This window comes from Haemaphysalis longicornis, unplaced genomic scaffold (assembly GCF_048455015.1).
Source record: "Haemaphysalis longicornis isolate Haplotype H1 unplaced genomic scaffold, Haemaphysalis longicornis Haplotype H1 scaffold_1, whole genome shotgun sequence".
Lineage (NCBI taxonomy): Eukaryota > Metazoa > Arthropoda > Arachnida > Ixodida > Ixodidae > Haemaphysalis > Haemaphysalis longicornis.
Genome location: NW_027526203.1, coordinates 110,912,643 through 110,936,292, shown reverse-complemented (window position 1 = coordinate 110,936,292; position 23,650 = coordinate 110,912,643). Strand labels below are relative to the sequence as shown.

General features: G+C 49.3%; 1 protein-coding gene across 1 annotated transcript in view; it reads right to left on the bottom strand.

The window, feature by feature from the left end:
- Nucleotides 1-22,032, bottom strand: part of LOC144146308 (protein fem-1 homolog B-like) — a 29,207-nt gene extending 7,175 nt beyond the window's left edge. The window contains exons 1-4 of the mRNA XM_077678293.1: nucleotides 21,947-22,032; nucleotides 18,075-18,230; nucleotides 9,180-9,306; nucleotides 8,342-9,059 (exon numbers count right to left, since the gene is read on the bottom strand). Of these exons, the coding sequence (XP_077534419.1) occupies nucleotides 8,342-9,059; nucleotides 9,180-9,306; nucleotides 18,075-18,230; nucleotides 21,947-22,032 (1,087 nt within the window). The remainder of the gene's footprint in view (nucleotides 1-8,341; nucleotides 9,060-9,179; nucleotides 9,307-18,074; nucleotides 18,231-21,946) is intronic.
- Nucleotides 22,033-23,650: the final 1,618 nt, after the last annotated feature.

Here is a 23,650-nt window from a genome sequence, read left to right as displayed (position 1 = left end):
ATCCGCAAAGGAAATTAATTTTTTGGAGAGGGGAAGGTGTTTGAGCGCGGGCGAAGGATGAAGGCTGTTTGCACGGGTCTGTTAAATGTCCGCCATGCGATATGGACCGGCGCTGTAATGTGGCCTGTGATATGAGTGATAGTGTTTCATTACGTTTTTTTTACGATAACCCATTCCTTTTTCATGTATTTATTGGTGTTTTCCTGTTTATGTGGCATAAACTGAGTTGAAGTTCTAGCGTGTGTTTCGTCTTCTCTTTAGCTGTGTCCCTGTCTTAATGTTCGCTAGTACAATGAATTCCTTAGTATACAGTAAGCAACTCGCCCAACTTAGCGCTTTAGTAGTTTTAGGCTGCTTTAGACCATTAAGGATCAACTGTACAGTGGTACTGTTCACAGAATGAAGCTGAAGATTGCCCTGTGGTCTGGTCCACACAATACTGATGCACATTATCCTGTGTTCTTGACCATCTTCATCCACTGGTCCACAGAATAGGCACTGCTTAGAAAATATTATAGTCGATCCAGCCTTCGTCTCCTACTCGGCCTTTACGAGCTCAAATTTTAGGAAGTCATCAACTCCTTTTCATCCCGCTTTCTGCTTACAGTGAAGTTTTATACAATAATAATCATCAATCATCTCATACGACACGAGGTATTGTAAGAATCCCACCGTCACCTGAAGCATTCATTTCTTTTCCCTTTAATAGACGCGAAGGAGCGAGAAAAATGCGCGCGATGCCGATTCGTTGCCCCGGAGAATCACTTTGGCAGTGCCTTAGGCTGCGTTCCAATTCTCGGATGGCTTGGTAGACAGCTTACGAAGTAGTCTAAATAGACGTCTAAAGGAATAAAATTGGAACTGCGCCGGGGTCCCAAACGCATCACCAACGCAGACGGCAGCCTCGTAGGAGACATGTTGATAACGCAAGCTGCAGGTTTCGTAAATATTATTTTTGTTACAAACGTTAAATGATTTAAAAACTAAACAAAAGCATTCTCACAACTAGTAAATGTTAAGTTCGGGCTCCTCATTCAATTAATGAAAGCCGCCGGTTGCTCATGTATCGGCGTCGCCTCCGCTGGTATCTGACAGGCGGCGTTCCTCTCATGCAATCGCGGGGACGTGAAGTTGGGGGCCGCCGAGTGAATGTTCTGTACCTTTCCGTTTGTGTGGCAAAAGACGTGGGTGCTTAGCCCGAGTATCTCTGTTGGTATGCGGTCGTTCGGTTTTTGAGGATTTGCGAAGCCGGCGTCGGCATAGTTCGTTGATGGGTCGTTCGCCTCGAAGATGGTCGCCTGGGCTTGGAGCGCCTCTTCCCGTGGGACGGACGGCGGGCAGCGGCGTCCCTTAGTCTGGGAGGGGATTAGCAACGACTCCCTAATTGTCCCGGCGCGCGCGCAGACGAGGCGCCAAGGCGAGGACGCACGAAGAGGTTAGCCGCGCGAAGACCGCTCTAAGCCTTAGGCTTGGCTTTTGAGCAGATGCCGCCCCGTTCAACGAAATGGTGTGTCCACTCCGCGCGGTCAGTGACTTTAGGTTGCACTTGCTGGTCGGTTGCAACAAAGTGCGTGGGAAACGTACTATGAGTGCATGAGAGAGAGTGTTGTGTCACGTGACCACAGGTGCGGACGCGTGTAGGATTTGCTGGTTGTTGTAGCCAATCAATAACTCATACTAATTATTTTGAAAGGGGTTTTCGCTCTTTCTTGTACGCCCCCTTTGGAGACGTGGTTTTCGGGATCAAAACCGGAGTCTTGGGTTCGGTCCGGGGTCGGTCGAGAGCGATCTAGTTCAGTATAGATCTCGGCCGAACAGGCTGCTGCTGGCAGAGTGACAATGTAACCGTCACTCTGACCTGATGTAAACTTGGAGTAATGTAAATAGTGTAAATAAATCTAATATCTAGCAAGAAAGGCAGTCCTCATCCCTCACCTGCTCCAAGCGTCGGTCGTCGGTCATCGGAGCGAGTCGAGATCGTGCTCTCGGCTCGAGCATCAAACGAACCTCATTATTACGTCCTCATCGTTCGCCACGAAGATGCAGAGGCGAAATTTAACTGTAAATTAAAATAAATATTTCAATAAAACAACAAGTTAATTTGTGATATTATTAGCATACAAAAAAGGTAGCGCTGGCGTCACTTGGTAGTCTAGACAGGAAGGTAGCATGCATCGTTGCTGACTTCTATGCTGTACTCTAAGAAAAAAGGGTAGAAAAAGGGAGTAAATGCTGGTTTTCTCCCCCAGCCCGGCGAGCTTCTCCCTTCAGCTCATTACACGTAGCGCCCTCTGTACGGCCTCTACGAAACACGGACACGGGGAGCATACATTCTCCCCTGTCGTCTGCGATCTGCTGTCGGCGCCGACGCCGATAACGAAACCGTTCTTCGGATCACAACGGCTTTCCCCGATCGAGCGTACGCAATTATTCTGTGCAACATCGCCCCTGCAATGTGGTGATTCCTTGTGCTCGCGCTGTTTTTTTTTTTATCACTTTGTGCTCGCCACGCAAACCCACGGTTCTCCAGCCGCGTGTTTCGCGCTCATTGTGTGGTTGCCGCTGCATGCTTGCTGGGTGCGACTCTCCTGTGCCCAGTTCAACGTTACCACCGCTGTTTTGGACGCTTTCCACTCACTCCCAAGGGTAAAAGAGGGCAGCGATTATACTGAACTGCCCCTTTCTTCATCAATGAACACGGACAGCAGCATATTGATGCATCAGTGACCAACAACAAAAGGACCCCTGCGGTAGCATTTCGGCTGGCGTCTTCGAATGGTTGCCAGACCATCGGTGCGCTCTTCGCTAAAAGAGCGAAGGCAAGGCGATGAGTTTCATTACTCAAACATGCTCGCCGTACTGCTTCGTTACACGTTTTTTCTTCTTTGCGCTATTCTACTACTTCTTACAAAACCTGAAACAAATAAAAGGTTGTAATTGCACGAGTTATACTTGACGAAACAACAAAACACAGCTGAGGTTCACGCATTGCTGTGGGCTATTCTAAACAAACAACAAGCTCATTGTTCCTACTTGCACGCTCTATAATCAGTGTTATAAATACTTTGTGGCTGTTTAATGAGTAGTTGTGCCTTGTGATCGCGCGGACACTTGAAAAGTGTACTATGTGTTGTGCAATGTGTATGCATACGTGTATTATGCTTGCGCTGTTGTCTATTGCGTGTATTGTGCGTTGGCAATGCCTTAAATGAAGTGTATGTTGCTGTGTTGTGCTATGTTTCTTCCCAATTTGTGCCCGCCAGCGTGCGGCCTCTGTAATGTTGCTACATATACGTTAGCCACAGAGGAAACGCCTTGATGTAAGCGCCCACTGATAGTGATGCTTAGTAGCTGCCCCCTCCTCTTCCCCAACTGGTTTTTTCGTCATCTATTGGCCATTTTTAAACGTTTACGAATGCTTTACTTCGAGCTCGCTAGATGGCGTGCAGTATTCCTCCAATTACGTCGCGGCCTTCCTTGAAAACAGGACAGCGACGATCGGCCTGGGGGAACTACGAACAGATCCGTTCCAGCAGGGAAACATCGGTACCCCACAAGGATCTATCATATCCCCCCTCTTATTCAACGTCACCATGATTAAAATCGCCAAACAACTACAGGGACTCCAAAATGTCGGACACGTGATCTACGCAGACGACATTACACTCTGGGCAAACCGAGGCTGCCTACAAGAAAAGGCGCGAAATCTTCAAAATGCAGTGAATTGGATATCTAAGCTTGCTTTGGAGAACGGCCTAAAATGCGCTCCAGAAAAGTCGGAATTCCTACGAATCCACTGCACCACAGAAATGTCCAAAAACACCCCAGTACAACTATATATAGGAACAGCGCCCATACCAGAGAGGAGGCAAATAAGAATACTCGGGATGCACCTGCAAGGAAATGCTCGAGCGGACACCACCATAACGCAACTGCGCGCTAAATTTTCCCAACTGGCACGCATAATCAAGCGGCTAACAAACAACCGGAATGGAATGAGGGAAGAAGAGACCGTCCGAATAGTACAAGCAATGATTATCCCTTGTATCGGCTACAGTCTACCATTTCAAAATCTCACAAAGTCGGACGAAGAGCACATCAACGCCATAATACGCACAGCGTTCAAAGCTGCCCTCAACCTACCCCAATTCACCTCCAATGAGAAGCTCACTCACCTTGGGCTCGCGAACACCATAGAAGAGATAAAACACGCCACCCTTCAAGCACAACGAATACGACTAGAAAAGTCCCGCACGGGGAGGGCGATCCTATGGCAAGTAGGCGATCCACCCGATCGCAGACGCCAAGAGCAGGAAACAGACCTAAACCCTGCACAACGATCCCACATCAAAGCGCTGCCCCTTCCAAAAAACATGCATCCTAGTATCCACTTAGAAAGAAGAAAGGCCAGGGTCAATTTCCTGCAAAAAAAAATTCGATCACGATAATACGGTGTACGTCGATGCAGCGAAGTATGACGAAGAAACGGCGGCATTAGTGGTGACCACCCGTGAAGGGGACATCATAGACTGCATCACCATGCGAAACACCACCAATAAGCACGCGGAGACCGGAGCACTCCTCGCGATTCGCTGGGGAGAACGAAATGGCCGCGGCCTCAACATCATCACCGATTCGCAAGCGGCTGTGCGAATGCTAGCGGCCGGAAGAATACCACTTGCACTTAGAAAGGTACTTCCGGAATCCCTCGAGAAAGTTCACAACATTACGTGGACCCCCGGACACGAGGGACTGCCGGGTAACGAGGCGGCGAACAGGCGAGCGTGCGACTTCACTCACCACCCCCCTGTGACTGACGCCTTACGATACCCAAGCACCACTACGTATGGGGAATACCTACAAAATACCAGAAAAGAGCGGGCTACATATCCAATCCCGCATCGCCAACTAACAGCAAGTGAAGCAGATTCAAACAAACACCTTCATACATAAATCTCGCTGGGCAAAGATTTTCCAACAACGGCACCCTGACTACACAGAAGACTGCAGGCTATGCGGAGAGACTGCTACCCTCTTCCATGCCACGTGGGCCTGCCCACACCTCTGGGCAGGGGCCGAACACCAAAAGAACCCGCCACTGACTTCCCGTGAATCATGGGAGGCCGCCCTCGCCAGCCCCGACTTACAGATCCAAAAGGACCTAATCAGTCGGGCGAAGACGGGAGCAGAAGCCACTGGAGCCCTGGACAAAGGGTTCCACCTATTTTCATCCTTTTCTCCCCTTCCCCTTTCCTCCATCTTTACTTCAATAAAGTTTATTCAGTGGCGAGCAGTGTCATCTCCTCGACTGGGCGGATGCGGCGGATCCGTTTTTTTTTTTCTTTTTTGTGCCGTCTGCACCGCCATGCGCTGTGCTGCACGATTGCAGACGATCTGCGTTTTGATGCATCGGTTGTAGCAAGGTAAGGCGACCAACAACAACTAGACGTTCTCTAACGGCCGCATTGGATGCTTGTGCTCTCGTGAGTCGGTGAACGGCAGGATTACAAGCGTTTGGGAAATAAAGGCAGCATTTTGAATGCAATCGTTACGACTGCATTCAAGGTAGCGTGGCTTCACGTCGCAGGAAGAAAGCTGCCTCTTCCCTGCCTTGAAGCTTCGCCAAAATCTTCAAGAGGCTACGCTACAGGAAATTCGCAGTAAATTTCGATCGGCCGGTGTTTAGAAGTAGAAGCCATTTGTTTTTTCACCATAGAGAAAAAACCCAATTTGGGCAGATTCCAAGCAATAAAAGACTATTGAAAATCGAATCGGTTTGGTGTAAGATCTGGAAGAGCGCCGCATATGCCTTTCCCGTACAAAGATAACCGCCAGCTGCACACGGCCTTACTCCACCTGCCAGGCCATTGCGGAGAAAAACCGAAAACTAGCGACGCAAATCATAGACCATCACCGAAAACTTATCGACCTATAGCAATAGCTGCTGACGTAGGTAGGTAGGTATTTATTGATATAAAATGAAGAAGGAAAGGCCACCAGCAGGGCTAATTTGTCGCGCCTTGGCGCGCACACCGGAACACTTCAGGTGTAGGAGGGGGGGGTCAGAAGATGACAGATTGGTATCCAGCAAAAAACTGAAGAAAGCTCACACAACGCGTAAGACTTGAAGCTAGCGAGTCTGTACGCAACTATCACGTCCATCACGAAAGTTTAAATCCAAGATTTCAGCTGATTTGCTCCTTCTTCATTGCGGCAACGACCTTTACTCTCTCATTGTTTCTATAAGGATGAGCCACCTTCATTTCATTTTTTTTCTTTTGAAGTGATAATCATTGGACAATCACCTTGCATGGGGCGTACGCCGTGTCTTTCTCGTTCCGAGCCAGTGTTGCCACGATTACGGCGAACGCTGGTTATTTTTTTTTTTTTTGCCCAACCTTGGACAATATCTTTAAGTGGGTATACGCTTGTCCTGATAAATGTGCGCCACGGACGCTGGGCGGTCGCTGCAAGGCATGCACGCACGAGTGCTCGGCATTTTCTTGGTTTTTTTAACTACCGGATGTCGCCGCAATTGGGTTTGCTTGCCTTGACAAACCTGCGCAGGTGACGCTGGGCGGTCGTCGCGAGCCACGCACACACGGACGCTAGGCATTTTCTTGGCTCTGAGCGCACGTGAGCGCGCGCCTCGTAGTTCTGCCTTCGTCGTCGTCGTCGTCGTAAATGCGAATGCATTTCTTAGTCGGGGGTTGTCGTGCTCCGTCGGCGTGCGCCCGCAGGTGTTATCTCTCCGCGCTCAATGCCGAACGCATGCGCTTGAAGCGAGCTGTACTAGTTTGCTCGAAGCGGCAAGGACGGCGAGTACTGCGGTGTTAGTCTCGTGTCTAACGTGTATGGGAACTTGATATCGCACGCCGTTGCCACGTCTCCCGTTCGAGACACGTCTCCGTACAAGGACTTGTACACCCTTGCCTACACCGGAGACGGAGTCTTTGTGGTGACCGTGTACCTCGCGCCCAACCTCGCTCGAGACGCCGTTGCGCGCAGCTGGACGCGGCTATGGAAAGTGTGCGCGTGCGCTCCAAACCCTCTGACCCCATAGTCTTGGTTGGCGACTTCAACGTTGACGTGCGCAAGAAGAGTGGCGAGTGGCTGGTCGAGTACATGCAGACCAGGCACTCTATGCATTGTCTCTCTGCCGGCTTCGACACGTGCCCCACTACCATTCACGGGAGTTGCATTGATCTGGTCTTTACGCGAAACTGTGACGCGCGTATGCTTCTCACAGACCCTTTGACCGTGCACTTTAGCGATCACAAGGCAGTGATTGTGGCCATCAGGTACAACGATAACACAAACAGGTGCTGATGAATAAATGATTACGTTCACACTCTCGTCATTAATTACGCCATTACTCGCAACACACTCATCGGTGCACCCAATGCGTTCGCATTTCTGCACGATTCCCTTCGGGGAGGTGCGGGGGACTTTTTTGGTATTTGTAACTGCGGACACGAAAAATTACGATTTGGTAAACAGCTTCGCTGTTCGAAAACAGCAACAAATACAAAAAGGCAAAAAAAAAAGGAAACGCAAAACTAGCATGAAAATGGACATATTATAATCTATATAGCATAAATATAAATATTTTTAAGGACAACGTTTTGCGTCATCTGTTTTTAGCACCTGTGCAATGGTGGTATGGACTGTGGAAGCCAGATTTGCGAATATGGTATTAAGGAGTGAGGATTGCCGAGAGGCAAGTTGATACGGTTTTGAATTACAGTTATTAAATTTAGAGCGCGTTACATGCTTAGACAAGTATCCGGGAAGACTTGAGAAACAACCCCTACGTCGAGGCACAAACCTGCTATTAGTTAATCCAAATTGTTGGTCTTGGTATATATGGCATTTCAGTTCGAAGTGCAATCATGGAGTGACAGAGATGGAATGAGGTACCGACATTCCAGCGTCCTCACGAACAATCTTAGATTCCAAGCATATAGCTACTCCGCTACCTGTTAGTACTATCTTAGGAGTGCTTTCGAAAACGTTCACCATTGGCCTCGCAGAGCGTGTTGAAAGCTATCTCATTCATCTCCTGATCCGTAGATAATGCCAGCGCCAGCACTCCTAATTTCTTGAGCTTAAGCCCAGTGCGCAGAATAATAGCCTGGAAGTTTCAGTTATTTCCTAATATTGATAGGCTCACTACGACTACTTTCAAACAACCACAAGTTTGGCCGATGTACGAGGCACAGAGAAAGAAATGATTTCGTAAGCGCCTTAAATGACGTTTATTCGTCGGCGTGCCCTGTGAAGTTAATATTAATTGATGTTCGCCCTGCTGGCCAGCGTTCCGATGTGGAACGAGACCGACCGATCCGGTAGAGTTCGTCGAGCGAGGCGCACTCGACGCGCGAGTCGTACGCGGCCACCACGGGACCCCGCTCCTTGGGGTGCCGCGGCTCGCGCTCGTGGCCACGCATGGGCAGCTCGAGGAAGTGGAAGGCGCGCTCCAGGCTGCAGCGGTCCTTGTTGGCGAACGACGCGCCCAGAAGCTCGAGCAGGTCGATCTTCTCGCGCCGCGTACACCGCGACTGCTTGACCAAGGACTCCATCACCTCGGCCTTAATGCGCTCGGCGGCCGCCAGCAGCGGCGTCATGCCGATGCCGTTGGTCAGCACGCGGGCGCCGACGCCTAGCAGCTGACGCACGATGTCCAGGTGGCCGTGCTCAGCGGCGAACTGCAGAGGCGTCGCGCCGCACAGTGACTGCACATTGGGGTCGGCACCTCGGGATGGCAGGTACCGCCCCACGTCCAGGTGGCCCTTGTAGGCGGCGATCGTGAGACACGTATTGTTGTACTTGTTGGGCAGGTGGATGTCAGCGTTGTGCTCCACCAGGGAGCGGACGATGTCCAGCCGCCCGTCGAAGGAGGCCGCTCGCAGCGTCGTGGACACCGTGCGGGCCGGGTGGTTCACGTCGACGCCATTACGGACGAAGATGAGCCCGATGTCCACGTGCCCCGCACCAGCCGCGCACCACAGAGACGTCGCGCCTTCGATGACGTAGCCGTCGAATTGTACCGTGCCCTCCTGTTCCAATATTAATAGTAAGAGGGTGCTCGGTTAAAGTGTAACAATAACGAATAAACGGCAATTGCAGCCGAGTTCTACTTCTTCAAGTAACAAGCCGCTTAAGAAAGCCGCACCAACCGTCAGCGCGTGCCAGATGAAGCCGCGTTGACGACGGGGCGACGTGCTGCTCCGCGTTGGCCGCGGACATGGCGAGGGCGGGGGCGCTGCTCGTCGGCCCCTTGTCAACTGGCTGGTTGAGCCTTGCCTGCACGAGCAAGCACACCGACAATGAGTCTGCCGAGATGAAAGGTTGGAGATCAACTGCACGAGCAATTCGAGCAGACCCAGGTCGCTCCTAATCACATATGTGCTCGAAGACGCACGCTGCATGAGCACTGATACCGACATTGTCATTACACCGCTGCAATGCACCTAGATCGGTGCATTGCAAGTTGTGGGGTTCGAAAGAAATAAGAGTGGAGGTTTAAACCCATCGGTGGTGACAATCCCCAATTCCCCTTAAACGGGCCCTAAATAGGGTTGCGAAGGGTATAGGGCATGGAACATTCACCCTTTCCTCGTGTCTAAAAGCGCTGTGGATGTTACGAGCTGATAAGCTCGAGCAAAAAAACCTAGAGACACTTGTCAGGGCGTTTGCGCTCCGAGGAACGCACATCCATAGGCTCCGCTCAGCGATTTCTTCGGGTTTTTATTTTTATTAGCCGGCCCGCATGCTCCGCCTACTACTGGCTACGTGGCAGTGTTTTTCGTGTCGGCCGTAATAGCGATGGCACTTTAGTTCTAGCATACGGGAAAGTAGCGTTTGAAGGCAAGATAGCAGAGCTCCAAAATGAATAGCAGAGCTCAGGACAATAACTAAGATTTCCACCGACGACTAGCGGCCCGCTTGCGTTTCTTGCATCGGTGCTGTCGCGGCGAATCGGTCTCTCCAAGGCCGGATCCGCAAAAAAGACACCATTGGCGCAGTTATTCCGTCCCAACTTAATGAAGCCGCTTTGACGACGATGCTCAGCACAATTTTTCGCCACGCTATCGTTCCCTTTCACGCATTTGTAAAATGATTTCTTGAAATAGTCCGAACCTGGCAGGCTGCGACGAGTTTCAGCTGCTGCGGTATGAGCCGATTCGTGCGAAGTCCATGTCCACCGTGAAGGCAGATGGTTGCCGCGGTCGCGTGCATAGCGTTTCTGCGTCCAGAAGACGCTCCGTGCTTGTCAGCGTTATTTATATCTTGTCAACGACGCGCTATATAAAAAACTCAGCTAAGCTCGTGTGACAGATGGAAACGATCGACATTCGGTCCCTACAAATACACGCCGTGCGGTAGTGTCCCTCTCGTAGACACCAACCGAGCCGCGGAAACCACTTGCGGCTTCCGCCTGAGACGGAAGCGCTGAGCAGCATATGATGGCCCCCGCGAATAGCGACGCCGTAGTCTTCGGCGCCAGCTGCGTCATAGAGGCTACGTTATAGAGGCAAGAAAGTTACGTCAAAGCTCTGTTGAATGGTGGGAAGACTTCACATGTAAACAAGGAAAACAAGAACGCTTATGTAGCGACAGGACGCTTGAACTCGCGACTTTAAAAGGGCCACTTGTGGGGATACTGGCACCCGAGCCATTGCGCGATCGCTAGGTTTGTGCCGTTGCGCGGCGCTTTTCCCCTCCCTCCCCGAAATGCCGGCTCCTCTCGGCGCCACTGTGCAAAGCCGAGCCGTCTTCTCAAACTCCTGCCTGAGGTGAAGGCTGCAGCGACCGTTGCGGCGATAAAACACTGTCGCGCAGCAGGTGCTCCGCCCTGGTAGTGGAGCTAACCTCACCTCATTGGCCCGTTTGAACGATTCCCGAACTCCCCTTCTCGCCGGGACGCGAACGCGCGCCCTGCGCGGGGGTCTGTTCGGGGAGACGCTTCGAAGACGCCGAAGGCGTTGGCCGAAGGTATGTGACGCTGTCTTTACCAGCCGGCTGCAACTCTGTTGCGCCGGCGAAAGCCCACCAGCCCTCCCGGCTGCCCGCTCGTGCCTTAGGCTGCTCCTGTTGTACCTACGCCTGCATATAGTAAGGCCGTACCTACCACTCGACGAACACGCCGTGCGGTACGCGCCTGTGAGCGAATGGGCCGCGTCTTCCTCGCTGCTGCGAGCCGATCTGGCCAGCACGGCTATGAGCGCGCACAACGGTGGCGCCGCGCCCCGGATTTTGCCCTGACCTGAAGAGCCCACTGGCTCTGCACCGACGACGCGCGCATACTTGCGCGTGGCGCCCCATCGCCCCTTTCACCTAAAGGGAAGTGCGTACCTGTACTGTAAATTATGTAACTGGGATGTTGGTGTAAATTGAACGTCTTCCCTCCGTACCCTGGGCATATTCCCTTGTCGCCCCTACTCCACCTGCCCAATAGACGCGGTGTTGAGTTGGCGCGACGGCGCTTCAGTATTGTGAGCGTGCTCAACTAGCTCGAACCCACGGTGGTTCCTCGCAGTGTGCATGAGTGCCTTGTACAAAGCTAGGGTTATGCATATTGTGAGGTAGAGAGACCACACACTTTAAAAATCAATATGTACACTACAGAATTTACTTTCCTGTACACGCAAAGTTCCAAAGACTTACAATGCACCGTGCACGATGTTTTGTCACCACCTTCGGATAACAAAACTGTATAACCGGACAACAAAACCCTACTTAGCATATCGCGCAATTTTCTTGTTTCACATGCCTAAACGCAACTCCCATTTGTGCAAAGACACCTGTTGACAGCCACACAGAAAATTCAGCTCACAATAGCGCAACCTCAGGGACAGGAAAAAAGGAGGCGATGTAACTTCATACAAGCACTAGACATTCAGACATTTCAGACACTCAGCCCCTTAAGACATTTCCCGCCTTGTGATTAACCTTGCTTAGATTTGGTGAGTTAGGAAATTTATAAGCGCTGTCTCACTCGTATTTGCAACACATCGGCAACACATTGCATGAGATTAAAATTTCTGGACTGTGCTTATTTCCAATTATTTTGGGTAAATGCTATTGGTTTGAAATCAAAGAAAGGGCTGCATGGTGGTATGACTTTCTGCAGGTGGAAATCTTAAGAAATATCCCAGTACCGAAGGCTTAGTAGCGCAAGAGAACCGAAGTGTCGAGAATTGCTTCGTGCGTACATAAAATTCAGCGATTTTATATTAGTGGGCGCGGAGGTGAGCTTTCCGTGTGCTTACCTAAACGGCATTGTCAAAACATGTCCGTATATCAGTTAACAATGGTTAGCTCTTTCCGACCACCATTCAAGGAATGTCTCAGCGACGTTAGCTTTCGGCAGCCAATTAATGTAGCTCCAGTCGTGCGATGACTCTAGTGAGTGGACGTCTGCGTAGGACGAGGTAAGAGATGATGCAACACTAACACCACCAGCCATGTTTTGGACTATCACCAGGCGGCTGCAAAGACTGTTTGGCACTGGGTAATATTTACTCAACCACAATGTATCCCGAACAGATGAAAGGTATCCAGTACTGCAAACATTTCTTCGCCGTGTCAGCTGGTTAAACAAAACTAGTGACGCACCCCAGCTCATGTACTCTTTACACCATGCAGTATGATGCGTCAAACGGATGGGGTACAACAAAAATGCACACATAGTGAGAGGTCTCTGATATTCCAAGTATTCACAGGCATTTAGTGCAAACTGGCATAGGTACGTGCCATACGTACGTGGCATACGTAGAAGCTCCCATCACCACGGAGTGTTTCGTGCAGCTCTGTTCTGCTTATAGTGATTGTAATTGAATGCACGTTGGAATTCGGCAAGAAATTATTTGGCGCACGTCGCATCGGAAGAAATTAGTCGTGAACATACCCAGATGAAGTATCAATCGTAGACGAGTAAACACAAAATCAATCAAGTGTCAATGACTATTTGTCGCTTTATAGGCGCTAAAAGCAAACAATATACAGGGTGATCAAAGTCGACAGTTTTTTTTTTTTTAAACTAGGCGCTTACATTTACGCGAAGACCATCCTACAGTGAGGTAATGCACCCAGGAGGACACATAATTAGGAGGTAATTATAGGTTTCGGAGGCCTAGTTAACTAAAATTGGTTAATTAACTTTTTAGTGGCTACAGTAACCAGGCATGTTTGTATTGGAAAGTTAGACGCAATCATGTTTCTATGCAGTTTAAGTTCGCAGAATTCTGCTAGCGCATCCGCAGTCTGAGATATGAAACGGCTAAGTTTAATTGCTGTTCGCATGATTACGCATGCAAGACAGTCTTCACCGGCGCAAAGCTCCTCCCTTCTGTGACGTGCCTGCTGTGTACGGTGTTTAGTTAGACAAAGGGGTGGAGGCATAGGCAAAAATGATTACTGGCGCCCATTCATTCTTGGCTGGCGTTATCGCGATCTGCCGTACTCGGAACCACTATCGAAACACAGAGCAAAAGGGAGGAGCTATGCGCCGGTCTTGACTTCTAGCATGCGTAATCGTGCGAGCGGCAATTAAACTTCACAGTTAAATATCTCGGAGTACGGATGCGCTAGCAGAATTCTGCCAATTTAAACTGCATACAAACATGATTGCGTCTAACTTTCCAATACAAACATGCCTGGTTACTGTAGCCACTAAAAAGTTAATTAACCAATTTTAGTTAATTAAGCCACCTACATCAATAACTACCTCCTAATTATGTGTCCCCCTGGGTGCATTACCTCACTGTAGGATGGTCTTCGCGTAAATCTAAGATCCTAGTTTTAAAAAAAACTGTCGACTTTGATCACCCTGTATATAGATTTTAAAGCTATTGCTGAAGGATTGTGAAGCGATGGAGCTCAAAGCTCGCTGTAGGGTCCTGCAAAAGGATGAGCGCGTACTTGGAAGCCTCTTCGAGCTCCATTTGGCAGCCAGGCAAAGTCAACGAAGCATGCGAAGGCAGTTCCGCTCACGTTGATTGTTTTGCTGCTGATGGCACTCCATCTGCATTGGCCACTGCCTTCAGTAAACGCAGGTAAACGCCGAATGCACCTGCCATGAATATTTGATTGATTGTATGGTTTAATGCGCCGACACTACGCAGGTGATGAGGCGCGCCGTAACTGAGGGCTCCAGATTAATTTTATCCACCTGGGTACTTTAACGTGCTCCGAAATCTCGTGCACACGGGCGTTTTTGCTTTTCGCCTCCATCAGAAAAGCGGCCGCAGCAGCCAGGAATCGAATCCGTGCCATGAATACTTTCTTTTGGGATAATGCGTACCTGAACAACCCGTGAAGTTTTCAGTGTTAGCGGTCTCGCATCATTCCACTAGACCCATTCTTTGTTAACCAACATTATTTATCTTCGCGAGATTCGTTATACATAAATTATAAGTGCATACATTTTTTTCAACAGTCATAGAGGTTCAAAATATGGTTCCATTTTAAAGTTTCGAATTTGTAAAATTGTAAAACGCTTGCACGAAGGACCTCACTCACGTTCAATAAAAAGAGCGATTTTCACCAATAGATTTCCTGCACTGTTTTTCACTTAGTCGAGCAGAGTACTCAGTGCAGAGCCCTCGTACAATACAAAAACAGCGTTAAAGCGTAGCTGATGTGGTCTTACAAGTAGTGTAACAGCGAGGATGTCTGCTTGCTGTTAAAGAACTGTTTGAAGGCACCTTGATCTCTGACATCCCGAGCTTCTGCACGCGTCCACTGTATCATTGCGGAACCATGCCGCTGCGGCTACATGAACCCGAAAGACAGTAGTGGGAACCGCTGCCTATGTCATAATAAACATTAATTACCGGCCGCAAGCGGTAGTTAAATAGTCAACTATGCCGCGCCATCGGCGTGGCAGAAAGGCCTCAGCGCGTGCAATCCTCACGGGTACGCGCCTTCCGCAACTAACGTCACGCGATTGCTCCAGTCAAAGACAGCTCTGCAACCCGTATCCGCAGGGACTACACGATGCGTTTGTGTTCCCCCGCACGCTTAAACTTAAAGCGTCATCGTCAGTATCCTCATCATCATAATCATCATCACCATCATCATCACAATTAGCAGCAGCCGTCCACCTACGTTCACTGCAAGACTAAGGGTTCGCGCATGAACTTCTTATAGCTCGTATACCTGGGAAAAACGCAGCGAGAATGGATCCTCAACGCATTATCACATCACCGGAGAATTTTTGTATGCCTCAATAGTATTTTTTTTCTCGTACCTAGATTGATAGCCTTGCTTCTCTTGCAGTGATTCAGGGGAACAAGCGACACGCGCCCCAAATTTCTGTGTTTACTTAGCCCAAAGCTAGCAATCATTTTCGAAAAGTTCCAGCAAATTGAATACCCTTGCTCAGAGCAGCATATGAGTAAGCAAGTTGAACACCCTTACGTTGAATGTTAGAATAAAATGTCAGAACAGGTTAGCCTGAATGACATGATTACAGCGCCAAGAACACGAATATAAGACTGACGGCAGCAGCTATTCCATGTAAATCGCCGCCTCTTAATTTCAGACGCTCTACGATCTGTAATCTCTCTAATCTCTCAAGGTCTTCTTGCTAAAACTGGATTCGCGGCGGCCTATTAATCGCTTCTCGAAAAAAAAAAGCGCATAGTACGCATATGTAAAATCGAGGCGTCTGCGGCTACAGTTCAGCTCTTCAACAGAAAGAAAACGACGCCATTCCTAAGACAACCAGCAACCTTTATTTAAGTTCCAGTTTCAGATTCAGTTTATTCGTGATTTTAAAAAAGCAGTACAGTATTAATAATATGTAAACGACGGTTCTAAAGTTAAAAAGTGTAACGGTACCCTCGATAAATAACAACAAGCAATAAATTAGATCCGGCAAACAAACAACACATTATACGAGTGAACGGTAATCACATATACAAGTTCTTGGGGTGAGTAATCAGTATAAGCTAAGCAACGCAACAGGCAACCAAAAGCAACGCAGAGAAAAAAGAAAAAAAAGCGGAAAAAGTAAAGTGAATGGTAAGTACATCTGAATTATATACCCCAAAAAATTTGTGCTCTAATGCAGCCAGAATGTTCATAGCGGTGAACGCGACCGCTGACTCCCCTTTTTCAATGCTCCCGCATATACGACCTCCAGAGGTGGGAGTATAAGATTAATTGAGGTAGTGCCGAGGTGACAAAAAAGCGAGTATTGGACTTTACAAAGTGTAAAGAACGTGTCATGATGTGAAGCGACCAGTAATAGGTTAGCCGCCACACGGCATGCAATGGCCCAAGGCAAGGCCACCCGATGCTGTACGTCACTAGCACTACAGCGAGGTGTATGAGGTACACTTTGTACCTCATAGTACACCTCTCTGTAGTGCTAGTAACGTATAGCGTCGGGTGGCCTTGCCTTGGGCCATTGCATGCCGTGTGGCGGCTAACCTATTACTGGTCGCTTCACATCATGACACGTTCTTTTACATAACGAAAAAAAGGGATGGCATTATGAAAGAGAAATGAAAGTTGAGACTATTTAGAAAGAAATGCGGTACCTTTTCTTGGTGCAAATAAACTGAGCCCTACAACATGTACAGTCCCGGTATACCCTAAAGATGTCCAGTGAGGTAAGCGTCGTCGAATTATTTCGAAATGCAGGCAACCGCATGCACGCGGCCTGCATGACGAGTGCGAGCTAAGCGTCAACAGTTGCAAACGTCACGACATTGCATGTTGGATCTGAACGAAACAGCTATTTAGACCAAAAATATGCACATTGAAAAAGCGTTGCCACCTATAATGTGACCATGATGCACCACCTGGACACACCAGAGACTGGACCCTGAGGTAAATTTCTTATGTCACTGCCCGCAGGTACTGCAACCTATCAAATAGCATATTTGCTTCTTGTGCTGCTCATCTCGAGTACGCGGGTTCGATTCCCGTCCGCGGCTGCCGCTTTCCCGATGGAGGCGAAAAGAAAAAACGCCCGTGCGCTTAACATTTCGGCGAATGTTAAAGATCCCCAGGTGGTCAAAGTTAACTCAGAGCACTCCACAGCGGCGCTCCCGATCCCCTGTGAAGCATCGGCGCATTAAAACCCGCAATCAATCGAGCATATCTGCTCCCGGAACCGAAACAAAGACCTGTCTCATGCATCATATTTTAATGTTTACTGGACTTGCACAACTGTATTCCGAAAACAGACATGGACAATTAGGAAACAAGTACCAGTATTTTAGGGTTGGAGGGGGCGACCTTCACGCTGTGAGTGATTGAAGAACATTTTTTTCCGGTGTTTGTTTCGCGAATTGGGGGGTAATGTGACGCGTTGTTTCAGCTTGTACCACAGAGTTTCTCCTCCCGCAATAAAAACTTAAGTTGGATGTAATGTTATTTTACTTGTACCGGACTAAGTTTTTGTTAATACTGCGTTTATGTTATGCCCTCATGACTCCAACGTTACGGCTCACCTAGGTTGACTCAAACTATTCCGTCAGTGCTGGGTCTCAAGTCTAAGGGGCTATTACAGGAAATCATTCAGATACTCTTCGCATGTAATTTTTGGTATTTTTTTTCTATTTAGACTCCTATACCAACGAGCTTTTTCCTGACGACGTCCGATATCCATACAAATCTCTAACCGTCACACCCACTTGACAAAAAACTGTGTTTATGTTACTCTTTACCGCGCGGAGAATACCACCGGTGTGGAAGTGTGCTCAAAGTAGCTACTAAAGTTAAGTGAGCAAAAATGCCGAATTAGCAGTTCAAAGAGCCAAAGGCCAAACCTGCAATGAAGTTCTGGCGACCGGATGTGTTGGATATATTCCCGGCAGCCGGTAGCCATTGAGCGCCCTTCAACGTGCGCGTTGTGTCGAGCTAGGTATGGCACAGTGGAACTAGGCAACTGAGTGAAGCCGGTCTGATAAAATATGTTGGCCACGGTCAGACCTCCACACGCATTGCTTACTGGGACAAAAGACAGGGTGCACCAAGAGAATCTGTTCTCAGAGTGGTCGCAGGAGGATCTTGTCCTGCACCTGCCTTTCAGAGGCGCGGAAAATGACACTCACCCGGCCCCTCGCTCCCGTGCTTCTCCGAGGTGGGCTTGAGCCTCCGGTTTGCTGGCGGCTACCAAGGTTCTGGGCGGGAACGGCCGGCGGGCTGCGTGGGTGCGGGAGCGACCAGGGTCCCATAGCCTGCGTCCCAACGTGGAACAGTCCCTTGACCTACGCCGAGAGATAGAGATGTATTCACCTCCAGCTTATGCGGTCCCCAACGATAACACAGCAGCATATAACAGCTATCTAAAATGAAAGCGCAAACACTACTTTGCGAAGAATCAAGCTTTAACGCGCTTAATGCCGCACACTTCAACAAACCTTCAAATTTTCGACAAAGAGAACATGCCCCCTCAGGTGTCCTAGGAGGATACCCTTCTACATCTTAGTGGCAATCAGAAACTAGGAAAACGACACTCACTATGCCCATCACACCTCCGCCAGGCCAAGGTATTGCGGGCTGGTATTTTGTGTCATGGAACCCCAATGGCTTTAAAAGAACTTGGCAGAGACGCGTGCATCACGTTGACGTAGCATAACCGGTAACCTGCCATCCAACTAGTTGCCATTCACACGTGCATAAATGGTTATTCTGCAGCGGTAACACTGGCACTTAGCCTAAAACAAACAGAACGCCAAGAACGGTTGGTCACCTTTTAAATGAGCCGACAGTTTCGTCTGGCCTGCCTCTGACACCTCCTTCGGTGCCATTGAGGTGCTTCAGCCAAGTTTCGAAACTGCTTTGGTCTCCGTGTGACAGCCGGCAGCCAAGGTTCCTTCCGGGGGGGAAAGGCCGGCCGGCTGTGGTGGCGTCCGGTAGCACGCGCCCCGACATTTCAGACACCCTTGGCCTACGTAAAAGGTGGAGACGTATTCAGCTTGTCCATACGCCAGTCCCACAGGGAAGACGGGTATAAATAACGCTGCCAACGACTATTTTTTCCCGCATTGTGAGGCAAGGCGCCTCACAAAGAAAATCATTGGAGAAAGTAAGTTCAGATGGGCTGCCGGTTACATAATAACATGGAAGCATACAGGCGCTTTTCTGACCCATTTGCGCACACAGGTTTCACTACGGCTACTGGCAACTATTGCTGCCTGTTTCTGTGATGCCTTCAAGATCCTAAGCGGCCACGTGGGCAAAACATATGATTGGATCATACAGACGAGTACTTTGTCGTTGAGTTTACCAGAATTTCGCCATCTATCGTACGTTCGATCACCAGATGTATACGAAGAGGAGAACATTTGACACCACCGGAACTGCAACCATACTGCTACAAGGGAAAGATTTCATTTGAAAAACTAAGTCTGCATTTTAGGTAGATGCCAGTCTTTCCTACCTCCCGGTGTTCGACCACACCAAACGTCATCCTCCACCCCTATCGCAACCTTGGCTTTACCCGGCCTCAACCCCACCCTCGACTAACCAAGGAGGAAACATTCATCTTGCGTCATTTGCTAAGACCTATTACAACACAACTATCCCCCTCTTTCTACCCTACACAGTACCCCCTAAACTGTCACCTCTTTGCTCGCCCAATACCACCTACCTCGTGTGCATTTGCCCGCACACCCCATCTGAAAGATGTACTGCGAGCAGAGGGAAAGCCTGTGGTCACCCGCGGCGCAGCTGCAGCCAAGGCCCAAAGGTACTACCTCAACTGTGTCCAATGCACCCACCGAGTGACCATTTGCTCGAATAAACGTTTATTCTCTCTCTCTCTCTCTCTCTCTCTCTCTCTCTCTCTCTCTCTCTCTCTCTCTCTCTCTCTCTCTCTCTCTCTCTCTCAAACTGTCACTCCACAAAGACTAACTCAATCTTCAACTGTCTGCCTGACGTAACTGTTTAATTCTATTACACGTTTTGGGGTCTCCTCTGGCATCTTCGGCTGTTCCGTTAGCCATTGTGCGAAGTTCACAGCAGCATATTGCACATATAACCGCCCATGTCGGCTCAGAATGTCGGCAAGCGTATAACCGCCCATGTCGGCTTATAAGGTTGCCGAACGAGCTATTCGCGCTTAAATTTAGGGCGCATACTTTCTTCTAGCACTAAGAATGATGGGGTGAAAAATTAAAGTAACGAACGAAAACGTATATTCCGAAGCAGTTAGTGCGGCAATTTGTCGACTGACACTGCCAAACGCAGCCGTCGGAGGCGTTGGACTTGCCTGTCAAAACCCTGACCAACTGGGAGAAGTGGCACGGGCAATTACATGGTCGCGTTAGTCGAGTCATAGCATACGCGTTAAGAAACGATTAGTATGAACCGTAATAAAAATACGGAAGGTTCATAGAAGCACAGCCACAAGCAAAGTGCCAACACTGGCACTTCAGGGGTATTGCAGCGCCATTATGAAAGTGACCCTGCAACAATATAAACTAAACCGTCGTCTATCGAGCGGTAGTAGCCTTGGTCAGCCGGCTACCTTTAGTTTTAAGGAACAACTCTAAGGCACATACATCATTTTCGACGTCACGAAAACACACGATTTGGCGTGGGGATTGACATTCTGGCTTAAAATGTTTAGTTTCTCAGTGACTACAGCATCGTTTGCTGCCGGACAAGCACAGAGGGTGCTATAAAACACTAAATCCTTCGAATAAAACAAACATGTATTTTATCTGCTGGCCATTTTAAGCTTCTGCTCCTGTGGTTTTGTGGAGCCGTCGTCCCTCGATGTAACCCAGCGAACGAAGAGTACACCGAAGGCAGACGAGGTAGAGCGAGCACGAAAGCCGTGGAGAAAAGTACGGCGAAAGCTTCAGGGAAAGAGCATTATGCCGACGCCGCTCAAAACCTGTGCGGGAAAACCGCGCCTTGGCGTCTACGGCACCCGAGAAATGAGACACAAAATCAGGGATCCATGAAAGCAAGCGTCGTGTTCTTGGAAGTTCAGAAAAAGCACAGAAGCCCAGCACACGCAATGCGCAGCACGTGCATTGGTCCTTCGCGGCAACAAGGGAGCTGGTTTATAACGTTGCCCTAGTCACCGCGAGTCCATTATTATGAAGCCTACTTCGTGGTTTTTTCTAGAAGCAAGTAGACAGAATCACACAACCACGCCACTCATTTCCCCCTTCGTGAATCGCGAGCGCGGAACTTTGGCACACGAGAAGCACTATATACATAAGCGTTAACGCGCCACAAACGATACAGACCCCGCATGGTCGTTCGCAGTTCAGGATGCGAGATCGGCCGCGACAGAAACCAGCGTGCGTCGTAGAAGTTTTGCCGTGCACGACGACAAAACAACCACATACGTGATCACACCTTTGGCGGCGCTAATTTATTGATTGCAGAGAGTCTGCATTATCCTAAAACGGTTCTAAGCCCCAAAATAACAAATCAATCTGTGCGCGGTCAGCGTACACGCAGCAGCAAAACAACGCGCCAAATCAGCACCGCGTTCCTCTTCAAACCCACTAGAAAAGCCACCGGATACGCATAGTGGAGCCGTCCTCAACTCCCGTCACTGTGGGAGAGAGAGAGGGGGAGAAAACACTTTATCGGCTGAGGAAGCGACCAATGAGAATTGAAGTCCTTATGTTGGCGACGGGTAAGGGCTGAACGTCCACCCCACCAGGTCGTCTTCTCCTTGAGTTAGGTGGAAGAGCTCGTGGTGACCGTAGGCCGATGCCTTTCGGCGACCTCTTCCGCCCTCTTGACCAGGCGTACCTGTAGGTCCGGGTCGGGGCTGCGAAGCGAGGCCTCCCACCTCTCCTCAGAAGGGATTTCGGGGAAAGGGTCCTGGGGGCATGCCCAGATGATGTGGGTGCGATCCCTCACTTGGAACCCCCCAATCTTGCTGACTGCAGCGGGCCACTTAGCTACGAATCACAGACAGAAAGCCGTGGTGAGCACCCCGTCATTAACTCACCTGCCGGTTCCTGCGGTGGGCAGTCGGTCCCAGAGGCCTGGGCTGGAGCCGACCTTGGTGTGCAGGGGCCGCGTCGCGGTGCTCATTTTTATCCGAGAACCGTCGAACGAGGGGATGTTCCGGCAACGCGCGTGACATTCGAGCGCGCGAGAATGGTTCACAAGCACAGCATGCCCGACAGGCGTGTCAGTGGATGAAGACGATGACTTTTGTGTCAATACACAGTGCCACCTACCGAAGGTCGATCCGGTGCCTTTTTCTCCTTCATGCCACGGGCCTAATGTCCATACCAAAGCCTAAAAAACTGATTACTTCGGACACAGAGCAAGAAAGGGCACGCCGCTAACCGCAAGACACAATAACTACTAATTGTTTTAAGATATCCCCAAATATGAACGTGCTTCGGAAAAAAGAAATCTCAGGAATAAAGTAATGGAGAGGGTTTACACCAACTGCACCCGAAGGCGCGTTTTAGTAGGCCTAACCGATCACGAACTTTTGCCGATAAGAAAGCACCGTTCGAGACAGAAAGTGAACGAAATAACCCGTGCTGCACTGAACCTCTATATTCCAAACTGAATAATCCGCAATGAAAGCTCCTGTTGTACACAGGGTGGCGAAAATCACAGCCGGCCAAGCACCATTTTTCACTAGATGTTCATGAGTTCGAATGGTATGTTGGAGGTGGTGGCTCACAGCCACTCGGGAGGATTGACAAGGAAAGGTGCGCTCACCATGAGACACTATGTTCGTTGTCAAGGAGTGAACTATGTTAGTATTTTTATAGCACTTGCTTGGTGCAATGATGTTTACTCAGTCAATCAATAAATAAAGCAATAAAAGGGAGCTGTTAAAGACCCGATATAATGAGGATTTCGTAGACACGTAATCATGCCGACAACCCACCGTTACCCGCAAGTGTTAAGTGTTGCTCGCTTTTATCGCACAGTGGATTCGCAGCAACGGCGAAATTGCGTTCCCAGATACGTATGGAAGTGCGGCACGTGAGGGTGATTATGATGGTGGTGCCGATGATAATGATAATGGCTTGCCGTCCAGTACGCATACAGTGCCAGCTACTGGGTCGCTTGGGAGATTTCTATTCTCTTGAGCTACTGTAAAACAAAAACGACTGCTGGATCTCACTGGCCTAGGCGTAGGGTGGCGGCTTCTGAAGCAATTAGCATGGGTTCGACCTCCAGCAACATAGAGATTTTTGCAAAGTGCCTTGATTTTTTTACTGAAAAATTCAGTATGACGTCACCTCTGAGCATTATTATTGTAAATGAGGTGGTTTGGCATCTTTTAAATTGCCTAAAGCGATCTCTGTGTGGTTCCCGGCAGCTTCTGCTTTTCAATCTCCTAAAGCTTTTTGTGCTCCGTGTCAGATTTTCGAGCGGTTGGAAGGGAAGATTGAATGGTGTCAACAGTTACCCTCAAACTTTCTTGCTGTTGTAGCTGGTGAACCAATCGTTCAAGTTGTCGCTGAGTATGGCGCGGTCAGGGTAACCTTTGGGAAAACTAAGGAGATTTTTTTAAATGCGGAGCATTTCTTAGGCTCGCCTGGTCCTGCGTCGTTGATGGCGGCGCCGTCCACACGCTCACTGCGCTGCGCATACGCAACTCTCCTCTTACACCCACAGCTCCGCGATACTACACTATAAAAAAAAAAGAAATAGTTAGCGGCGCCCGGTTTCGATCCCA